This window comes from Zingiber officinale, chromosome 8B, assembly GCF_018446385.1.
Source record: "Zingiber officinale cultivar Zhangliang chromosome 8B, Zo_v1.1, whole genome shotgun sequence".
Lineage (NCBI taxonomy): Eukaryota > Viridiplantae > Streptophyta > Magnoliopsida > Zingiberales > Zingiberaceae > Zingiber > Zingiber officinale.
In genome coordinates, this window is record NC_056001.1 from 52,347,888 (window position 1) to 52,358,607 (window position 10,720).

Genomic DNA, 10,720 nt, shown 5'->3' on the forward strand with positions numbered 1-10,720 from the left:
ATATGATTCAACTTATTTCTTGTAGAAATTCATGTATAAATCCACTTTGTTAGTATAAGATATGTATAAATCCACAAAATATCCACATGATGGACGAACCAATATGAGAGTAAATATTAATATAAATAGAAGAGGAAAATGAATGAGATATTCACATGATATATATACACCTATAACCAAATTTTAGAAGAGATTAATGTTTGTGAGTTGTTTTGGTCATATCACCTTGTGTACACACTTGATTATATATTATGGATTCAACTTATTTCTTGTAGAAATTCATGTATAAATCCATTTTATTAGTATAAGGTACGTATAAATCCACAAAATGTCCAAATTCATGTATAAATTTAGTATAAGGTATATAATCCACTTTATTAGGTACAATTTAACCAAAATAAAGTATATATGTACACAATTTTAGTACAATTTGTGAAGCATCGGTTACAATTGGACACAATATAGGTATTAATTAGGATGTTGTAGGATCTACTACTTCACATTTAGTGTGGTCAATAGCATCGCTAGTGATGATTATTTCCATTAGTAGGGTAAAAGTTATATTAACATAAGTAGAAGAGGAAAATGTATAGGATATTCACATGATGTGATATACACCCACAACCAAATTCTAGAAGAGGTTAATGACACTATTGCTCCACTTTATTAGGTATAAATTTTCTAAAATTATTAGGTATAAATTTTCTAAAATTAAGTATAATTGTATGTTAATTTGGTATAATTAAATGCCCAAATTTATATGTCATTGATCATATAAATGTAGTTTAATTAGGTACAAAAAGTTCAAAAGGAGGTATAATTCCACATTAATTCAGCATAATTTAAATTAAATCAAGTATATTTTCTATTCAATTGAGCACTATCTACAATATGTCGATCAATCATCAATATGTACAAATTAGGTACAGTTAATTAGATATAAATTATCCTAAATAAAGTATAAATGTAGTTTAATTGAGTATAAATATAGTTTAATTGAGTATAATTATACAAGATTTGAGTATTCAGGTACAAAGCCCCCTCATCTGAAATATGTCCCTACCAAGCTGTTAAAACAAAATACTTAACAGTTGTTGTGTATGTGATCCTCGCGCGGGTGGGTAAAAATTTTTAAAAGCCAAAGCAGAGGCGGTAAAATCCTACCAAACCCTAATCTCTCATCCCCACCCAACTCCTTAAAAGTGATCCTCTCCCTCCCAACTCCTTCTCGTAAACTTCGATCTGTATCCTAAAAACGGTGACAACAAGATAGGCGACGACGACAAGAGATATTTGAGTGCTAAAATGGTGAGCCCTAAGATTTTATTTCAACATACTATTTTAAAAGGAATTTATAGTTGAAATGTTTATTTATTGTAAATATAGGAGAAAACATATGTTGTTTTTGTTTGAAGAAAACCCAATATTTATGTCAGTTGGGAAGAAACTCATTCTCAAGTTAACAAATATAGCGATGCATTGCACAAATCGTATCTGAGTAAAGAGGAAGCATTGACAATTTTTAATTCATACAAGGAGAGACAATGTGCTTCCTTCACCCCTACTTCCAAAAGTGTTCGAGCTCAACTTCAGCGTCAACTTCAATTGCCTCTTCAAGTTTTAGTCAAATAAAGAAGCAAACTAAAGAACTATATATCAAAGTTAATCAATATTCAGCTAGAGTTAGCTGATGAGTACCGTAAAAATGCATCTAAGATCGCTGACATATATGAAGAGTTAATAAACAAATTAGATTCTCTGCATGTTAAGTGATTAATTAATAGACTTGTTTAAATTAGATGAATGTATCTCTTATAAAAAACACTTGGATGAATGCACCCATAACTGTTTTCTGCATGAACTTGTTTCTTTATCCTTTCTTGCTTGTGGGAGCTAAATATGACCATCTCATTTGCTTATGGAGATTTTGTCATACTTTGTAAGTTCATTTAAAATTCATTATCCAAAAAAATTAGGTACAATTGACTCCAATTTAGGTATATATATATTTACACAATATAAGTATAATCTGCAAACTATCGAGTATATTTAGACGAAGGTTTGACACTCTTGTGGCACCCTACTAAAAACACTACTTGATTCGGTATAATATATCCAAATTTAAGTTGATTGAGAGATTGTGCATTGTATATCACACGTTCTTGGATATTTATTGAGGGAACATCATTACATATCATATATCCAATTTGTTAATAGCAAACATGCCTACGGTACCATATTTCAGTTAATTGGTCATTATTATATACCTAATTTCTCAATATTTGTACTCATCTTGCATATCATATACCCATTTTATCAACATTTGTACTCAAATTTCTGTCGAAATTGGACATGGTCATTCATAATCCCAACACTTGAACCAAAGTATACAAAATAGCTTATATCAAATATCAAAACACACACACATATTATTCATGTTCCTAACATCATCCACAAACACAACAATAATTATTATATGATACAAAGTAAACATAAACCACAAACACAACTCATACATGTTTACATATAAAAACATAATAGATCATAGTATACTACATAAACAGGCAAACCAAGTCTTGCATAAGATTTTCAAAAACAGAACCATTATACAATGCGTAAATCACCAATGCTACTACTCAGTGTAGGCTTTATAGTATGCAAGATCATGCTTGATTCCCCTTCTAACAATCTCTTTTTCCTGCATAAGTGTAAAAAAAATATTAGTCAGACTACCCACAAATAAACTAAGTGTCATATATTTACTAACAAATGACAAATCAAACACTTAAACATCATTTTAATGAAACAATAACTAGTTTATAGCTTCTTTGCAACTGCGTCTGTTGTGGCATTTCTAATGACAACGATTACACTTTGACACACGTGTTTCAACTTGAGATAGTATCCTCTTAGTCCTCCTACGACCTGGCTAACTGCCCACATCAAGTGCATTTATTACATTTCCTTCATCAAGATTTGACTCATTAATGCCAAAAGTTGGGATTAGATTAATAATTCTTTTGTATGCTTGACGATACATTCCAATCTTGAAATACTTGTCATAAAAATCATACAATGACAATGACCTCGACTCAATAGTGGCGCAAGCGTACTTGCATGGAAGCTTATTGATCTGCCAAGCTTTGCATGAACAATTCTTATCCATTAAATCAATAACAAAGGATTTTTCACCATCGACTACCTCAAACTTCTAATTACATGACCAATGCACTTAAATTTTGGGATTCAAGATATACTCTAGCAATAAACTTCTCCTTTCTCGGACTTAATTCCTTAACCATCGCTAATGTTGATTCACGTCGCCGGTGCATTATGTTTATGATCTGCAAACGTATGTGGTCCACCATAGCCACAATAGGGAGATAACAAGCTGGTTTAACCCAATTATTCCAACACTCGACTATGTTATTATTCATAACACCCCATCTATCACCAAGAAATAAAGCATTTGCCCAACTTTGAGGATGAGAATGTACAATAAACCCTCTGGCAAGTAGCATGGAGTCGATGATATTATTTATATATTGTTCATGCTCTTGCAAAGATGGAGCATACACAACTTTCTTGAATACCAAAGACCAGTGCTTTTTGTTATGTTTTGGATAACTTCACAACACCTAGAATGAGGCAAATAAATTATTTCAGATTCAAAACATGTATCTGGACAAAAGTAAGTAATTAATTACTTACTCACTTCACAAAATTATCTACTAAATGCCTCAAACAATAGGAATGGTGACTACCCATCTTCATAATCCCAGGATGTCTGTCCGAGAAAAAAGTGAACTTGTTGAACGAAATGCTTTGACACGAAATTAGGGCACTTCTCAAATGATAACAAAATCATTCCCAATTAGCATCATTCTCCGCATCCACTACAGAATAACCAATTGTGAAAAGATTATCGTTGGCATCTTTCGACACAACAACTAGGATACAACCTTTATACTTATTCTTTATATGAGTCTCATCCAAACAAAAATCAACAGCCTACAACCAGTAAGAAAATCAACTACACATCCATGGAAACAAATGAATAACTGTTTGAATTCAAATGTTACGGGATCAATCTCGCATTCAGCAACGCTGCTAGGATTTGTTTCTCGAATAGCACGACAATACCATCTTAGCCTATCATAGCATCCCTTCTCTGTGCCATGAATATCATGTATCGCTAACTCCTTGACTTTCCACACTTTGTGGTAGTCTAACTCTACCCCATAATCTTTTTGCAAATCTTTTTGAATTGTACAAGGGCGACAAGAGGGCTCTCCTCTCAATTTTTCTTTCACCACATTAGCAATCCAAGTTACATTGACTTTAGAATGCCCTCTACTATGTAGATTGTTCTCACCACATGTATGCCACAGGTTGCATTTTCGAATCCCAAATATACTATTTGCTTTATATTTTGAAGCATAAATTCTCCCTCCACAACTCCTTTCACTACAAATAGCAATTACCTTCTCGTGATCATTTTTTCTATACAAAAATGAACGTCTTGTAGCAATAACATAGTTTTTTTACAAATATTCTAAAATCAGTAGCATCCTTGAAATTTTGCCCTTTGCCCTAGATGCAGTTAATCCAAGCATCTATAGTATTTGACAATGGGGCTTGTTCAATCTCCTCATCACTCCTTGACTGTGTCTGTTCCTCCTCAACCCTTATAATATATGTTACCTCCCCAAATTTAGGTTGTCGTCGACATGTTCGTTTCTGCTCTCTACCCTCAAATCGATTATGCTTAGCTTCATACACATATGAACATGTATCATATTGAGAACATCATCATCATTGTTCAAAGTCACATACATCTTATGTTACGGAGCTAGGTATTGCAAAATCATAGATTCGAGAGTAATCTCCACACATTTTTTTACCAAGACTCGCATATATATTTATCAAACTGCAACTACTGAAAATTGAAATCACAAACAACTGGTTCTTGTACTTACAACTACCCAAAAATGTAAGGTTGGAAGGCCCACTTCTAGAATCCATTTTAATATAATCTACAAAAACATAACATTCAATTCAATTATATAAGAATTGAAGATTAAAGCTTCATTTATATACAATTCAAGAATCCCCCCTCCCCCAGATTTACTAATGATTTAAGAAATTTTCTATTCAAGAACAAAACAAAAAAAAATTACCATCAATTCGTCTCTAAATAACACAAACTCAAATAAAAAACTAAACCCTAAATCTTATCTTGTTTACAAACCCAGTTTTATTCAACCTCACAAATTTTAAGTATCATATTGCTTAAATTGGGTACAATAATCTGTTTATTGATAAGCACTACAAAATGTCCACATATCTCATTCTTTCATTAAATTGAAAAAGATGCAATACAAACTCATTCATAAATTTACAATTTCAAAATAAAAATCGAATTTTATTCAACCTCATCCTCACAAAATCAAAAACACTCATGAACTAAAACACTCATGACCTAAAGCTTCAATTTTTCGCATAAGAATAACAAATTAGTCAAATATAGGGCAGAAAATTATAACTTACCGATGATTCTTGGGTTGAAAGTGAAAATAAGGTTCTACCGGTTCTCCGATTTCTGCCTTCAATGTCGATGGAGATGCTTTAGAGTAGAAGTAAGGGGAGGTTAGGTCGTCGCTGATGGTTTGGAGGAGAAGTCGGGGACTACATCGTCGATGGCTTGGAGTCGCGTAGGTTTGAAGTAAGGGGAGGGAGTGCATCGACAGTTGGAAGAGAAAGGAGAAATAAGCAATATTCGAGAGTTTTAATTAAATAAGAAGGTAAGTTGGTAATTTCACATGGGTTAGAGAGTTGAAACAAATAAATTAATTTGGTAGTATCGGGAAGAAAGAAAATCTGACATAAGAATTGAATGCAAATGTTTAGATTTGTATGAAGATTTTAGAACAAGTTCCCCTTAATTCAATCCATTCATTTTTTTTTTTTTAAATTAGTCCGTTCAACCCACGTGACTTGATCAAATGAACCACACTAGCAAGAATGATAGGCCTGGCTAGACTAGTATGACTGACTAGACTAACTTGACTATATATCATTGGCCTAACTAATTAGCTTGACTTGATCTATCAAATTAAGATTGTACTAATTTGAATTTTTTTAAAAAAATATTTTACCTTTATACATTAAACACAAAAAAATGTTTTTTAACAAATAAATTATTTAGCTCTTTCAAGTTTCAACGCTGATAAAAGTAATATGCGCCGTTTGATCACTAAACAGCCTCCGGAGGCGTCTTGCGAGCGACTCCCGCCCATCTCGCAAGGATTCCGGTCATCAACGCTGCCGTATCCTGCGAAACCCTAGACCCTGGTCTTCGCCTCTTCCTCCCACGGATCGCCTCTTCCGTTCCACCTCTCCGTTCTTTCGAGGTCCACTCTGGCCACGAATTTTACCGCCGGATCGGCGCTATCGTTGGCGGAGGTGAAGGTGGTTTCGCTGCCCTCTTGAGGATCCGCCGAGTAAGTTTACTTATTGAGCTATTGCGGGAATTTGATGGATGCGAGTGTGATTTGTAAACCGTTTCCTGAGGTTCTGGATTGATAGAGATAAGGACTCAAGGAAAATGCTTATCTTTTTGTTGATTCGGTTGGTTTTGTTTGTAAATCCTTTCGGTGTTCACCCGCATTAAGCTTTGAGGAAAACAAGATTTTTGTGATATCCAAATTCTTAATTGGGCTTTCGGTTGTGCAAGCTCTTTGGCTATTGAATCCGCATCTAACTTCTACAGACGGATTTTGTGATTTCCAATGTCGATGCATAATTCGGTTGTTTGATTTCTGGATTTTTCTTTACTCCAGCCTTCCATGAATTGAAACAGTGGCGTATCAGATGAATTTTCTGTGTAGGTTGTTAGATTGTTTATCTAAAAGAAACAAAATCCATTTTTTCTACCTGCGTTCAAACTTGCTCTCTCTCGATAGGTGATAAGGTGTATATCTGGTTAATTTATTCTCTTCTGCAGTGCGTTTAATAGGGGAGGACTCTTTGCATATCCATTGTTTGATGAAATGACAGCCAAGTTTTATAATTTAACCATTCCCAAGCCTGCCTTCCTCTGGATATCTCTAAATTATCTTACCTTTTCATATGCAACTGCTGCACATGGTCAAACTCATTTTGAAGATAACAAGAATTATCCAGATTCTGCAGAGTTTATATCTGTAGTGCAGGCCCTTAAAGGTGGTCTTCATCCTCAGAAGTTAGTTCATGTGTTGGATTCTATGTTGGATGTGACCTCAGCTCTTAAAGCATTCAAATGGGCTTCTACTCAGAGAAGATTCCAACACACCGCGGAGACTTATGCCTGTATGATCTTGAGGTTGGGATTGGTTGGAAATATTGAAGAGATGGAGATTCTTCTGAATGAGCTGATTAAGTTACAACTCGACAATACAAATCAAGTGTTTGATTCCATGATTGATTCTTTTTGTGTAAATTGCAGGGAAGTTGAAGCTTTACTGGTATTCAGATATTCAATTTTAGCAAAACAACTGCCATCCATCTCAACATGCAACAGACTTTTAGCTACTTTTTCCTCACAGAGTGGAAATTTCTTTTCATCATTGTTTGTATATAAAGAAATGGTAAAATCGGGGATTCTTCCAGATGTTGTCACATTAAATTACCTTATAAAGGGATTATGTGAAATTGGGCACTTGGATTTGGCATTGCATCAGTTCCATAGGATGGGGAAGAAGCGATGTGATCCGAACAGTCTGACATTTGAGATTCTAATTAAAGCTCTCTGCATCAGTAACCGAGTAGATGAAGCCATTAATGTATTTCAGCAGATGCTCGAGTCTGGTTGCACTCCACTTCCGGACTTTTATTATAATGTTATGCCTCTTCTTTGCAGCATCAACAGATTTGAGGAAGGCATTAAATTGCTAAGGATGAAGGGAAATATACAGGGTGATCAAGATTTATATTTGTATAAACATTTAATCCAATGCTTATGTAACAACCGGCAACTTGAGACTGCAATAGAATTTCTTCAAGAAATAAAAAACTCGGGCTTTACTCCTTTAACTGTTACATACACAGATGTTGTCACTGGGTTTTGCAAATTTGGGAAGTTGAATGAGGCTATGACCTTCCTAGATAGGGAGGACGTTTTGCAAGTTGAACCTTACAATGCCTTGCTCAAGGGTTTCTGCAATGCTGGTAGATATCAAGAGGCAGCTATATATCTGAAGCAAATGGTAGAAAGGGATTTAATCAATCTTGCCTCATGGATTATCCTTACAAAAGGACTTTGTGAAGAAGGGCTTGTTGAGAAAGCATTAGAAGTTGTTGGAAAAATGATTGTTTCATCCTATATGGATGAAGGAGCTGTTTATTCAGCTTTTATAACTGGATACTGTAAGATCAGTAAGTATGAGAATGCTTTAAGCATGTTTAGACTGTCTCGTTTCTATGACTGCTGCTCAGACTCAGAAGCATGCTCACAGTTGATTGAAGGTTTGTGTATAATCAATAAGATGCAGGAGGCTACTGAAATATTTTACCATCTTACTGCTAAAGGTTGTTTGCTCAGCTGTAGTGCTTTGAATGAGTTAGTGAAAGGGATCTGTATCAGTGGAAAAGTTCAAGAAGCCATCAATGTGCGTTCTCTTGCTGTTTCTAGTGGCGCTTCTTGTAATTCATTTACTTATTCTACAATTTTGCTTGGTCTCCTAGGTTTGAACAAGGAAAAGGATACTTTGGTAATCCTTTCACAGATGTTGGTTGAGGGTGGCAGATTTGATGCCACAACATATTCCATTTTTGTTCGTGGATTGTGTTCCAAGAGTATGGCAAGGGAATCTGCAAATTTGTTCAATCAAATGGTTAATGATAACTTTGTTCCTGACTCTGAAACACTTGAGTTGCTCATATTTAGTCTGTCAAGAAATTCTAAGTTGCGTTTGGTCATGCACAGCCTTGATAGTCTGATCAACAACGGGGGTTTTCTAAGTCCCACAGTATGTAATATGGTAATTTCCAGTCTTGTAAAAGAGGGGCAAAAGCATGAGGCCCGTAGGTTCTTGGACAGGATGCTTGAAAGAGGATGGATCCCGGATGCTCATACACATGTTTTGCTGGTCGCTGATTGCAATTTAGAAGTAAATAGTGATGTGTTTGAGGCTACTGATGATGACAAAGTCAGCAAAATATTAGCCGAGGGTTTGTATGATTTGAACGAGCAGAATGCTATGTGATGATTTATGCTATACAAAGCTGACCTTTTTCATACTCTTCAGAAATTTTGTCTATTTTGGATAAATTTTTTAATGTCTGTGCTTTGCAAATCACCGGCTAAATATAACTTGCGTTTGGAGATTTTCTTGGAGAACGAGAATCTTTGATGTTGTTTTGGCAACTGTCTCATGTGCAAACTTTTCTTAATGGCTGAGGAATGTCCATGTGAGGTATCAATAGTTTTATCAATTGAATTTGTGTAGCCTTTATGATTTTGGATTCTACTGTATATCTGGCTGATATTCTGTAGGAAACACGATTATGGAGAATGTTGTCCATGTGACATGGTTAAGTTCATAAACGGGTTTCATTCAAGATGCCTTATGATGCCCAGCCCCAAATGAAGCAATGCGGCCTGAAACAGGTAAATTTTGATGTCATTTTAATTGTATAAGTAGCAATTGTATCCGACCGGGGTGATTGAACTACTTGAGGCCTGACTTGAAAAGAGGCAACTTCTTGCTGCAGGAAGTAGAGCTTATAATCTGATTCCATTCTTCTTAGCAACAAGTCAAGTCATCAACTTATTTAGTTCAATTCGATCGAGAGATATTGAATCTGAAAATATTGCTTCTTGTGTTGCAGAATTACTTGGGAGATCAGACAACAAGATCAAGAATTACTGGAACTCCTATCTCAAGAAGAAGCTGAGGGGGAGAGGCACTGACCCTACCACTCACTAGCCACTTGACTTGCAAGCTGATGATAATTCTGATGCAAATGCGAACGTTGCAAATGGAAGCTTGGAATGGATGGAATTGCTACAAGATGAAGAAGATTCAGGAACGCAGCTTGATGAGGACGTTGAGGATCTCAATTGCTATGAGTCCCTCAAAGGCTCCATTTCTGTGACTTCAACCGACCAGAGTTGAAAATTGAGTTCGTGAAGTGAACCTTCAGTAGATGTCAAAAGTTATTGGTTTACTAAAGCTAAACAGGCTTTATATATCTAGAGAAATGTTTCTTTGAGGAATTATCACAGAATAAAACTTCTCTTGGTTAATGTATCATAAATTAGTGAAAACCTCCTGATTAATTCAGAATTTCCGGATTTTATATTCACCGAGATGATGCTTCATTTTGAAGAGGTGTGCGAGAATAAAAGCTCCCGTGAATCATGACATAGTTTTTTTTTCTCCACTGAATTGTCGCATAGTTTGATTTATTGCTGGCTTCCAGCTAAGGGTGACGAAAGATGTCAAGATCAATTGACAATTACAACTCAAGGTGCGAATATCTTCCTTTCGTTGAATGAAATTTATAATGTAAAGTAGTTGGATAAGTAAACATTCATATTGTTTTATGAGCAAAAATTAACAGGACGTGTTTTTTTTTATTGGAATCATAAAAGGGACGTCATTGTATATTTTAGTTTTGAAAACTATCTTTAGTTTTTAGCATTATTATAACAACTATGAGCTCATAACAGTGTTAT

At 35.0% G+C, this 10,720-nt stretch overlaps 1 protein-coding gene across 2 annotated transcripts; it reads left to right on the top strand.

Annotated features, from left to right (window-relative positions):
* Positions 1-6,253: 6,253 nt before the first annotated feature.
* On the top strand, positions 6,254-10,347 carry LOC122017361 (pentatricopeptide repeat-containing protein At5g46100-like). Of its 2 annotated transcripts, XM_042574952.1 has the most exons (4): positions 6,254-6,503; positions 7,007-9,455; positions 9,536-9,649; positions 9,871-10,347. In XM_042574952.1, exon 2 carries the CDS (start codon positions 7,053-7,055, stop codon positions 9,243-9,245), a length of 2,193 nt encoding a protein of 730 aa, XP_042430886.1. In that variant the 5' UTR covers positions 6,254-6,503; positions 7,007-7,052; the 3' UTR covers positions 9,246-9,455; positions 9,536-9,649; positions 9,871-10,347. The 2 variants fall into 2 exon arrangements, with proteins under 2 accessions (XP_042430886.1, XP_042430888.1); XM_042574954.1 differs by lacking the exons at positions 9,536-9,649; positions 9,871-10,347 and having other exon boundaries at positions 7,007-8,648; positions 8,725-8,846.
* Positions 10,348-10,720: the final 373 nt, after the last annotated feature.

What these genes read in the sequence shown, in the direction of transcription:
- LOC122017361 (XM_042574952.1), top strand. Translation starts at nt 7,053, where the DNA reads ATGACAGCCAAGTTTTATAATTTAACCATTCCCAAGCCTGCCTTCCTC.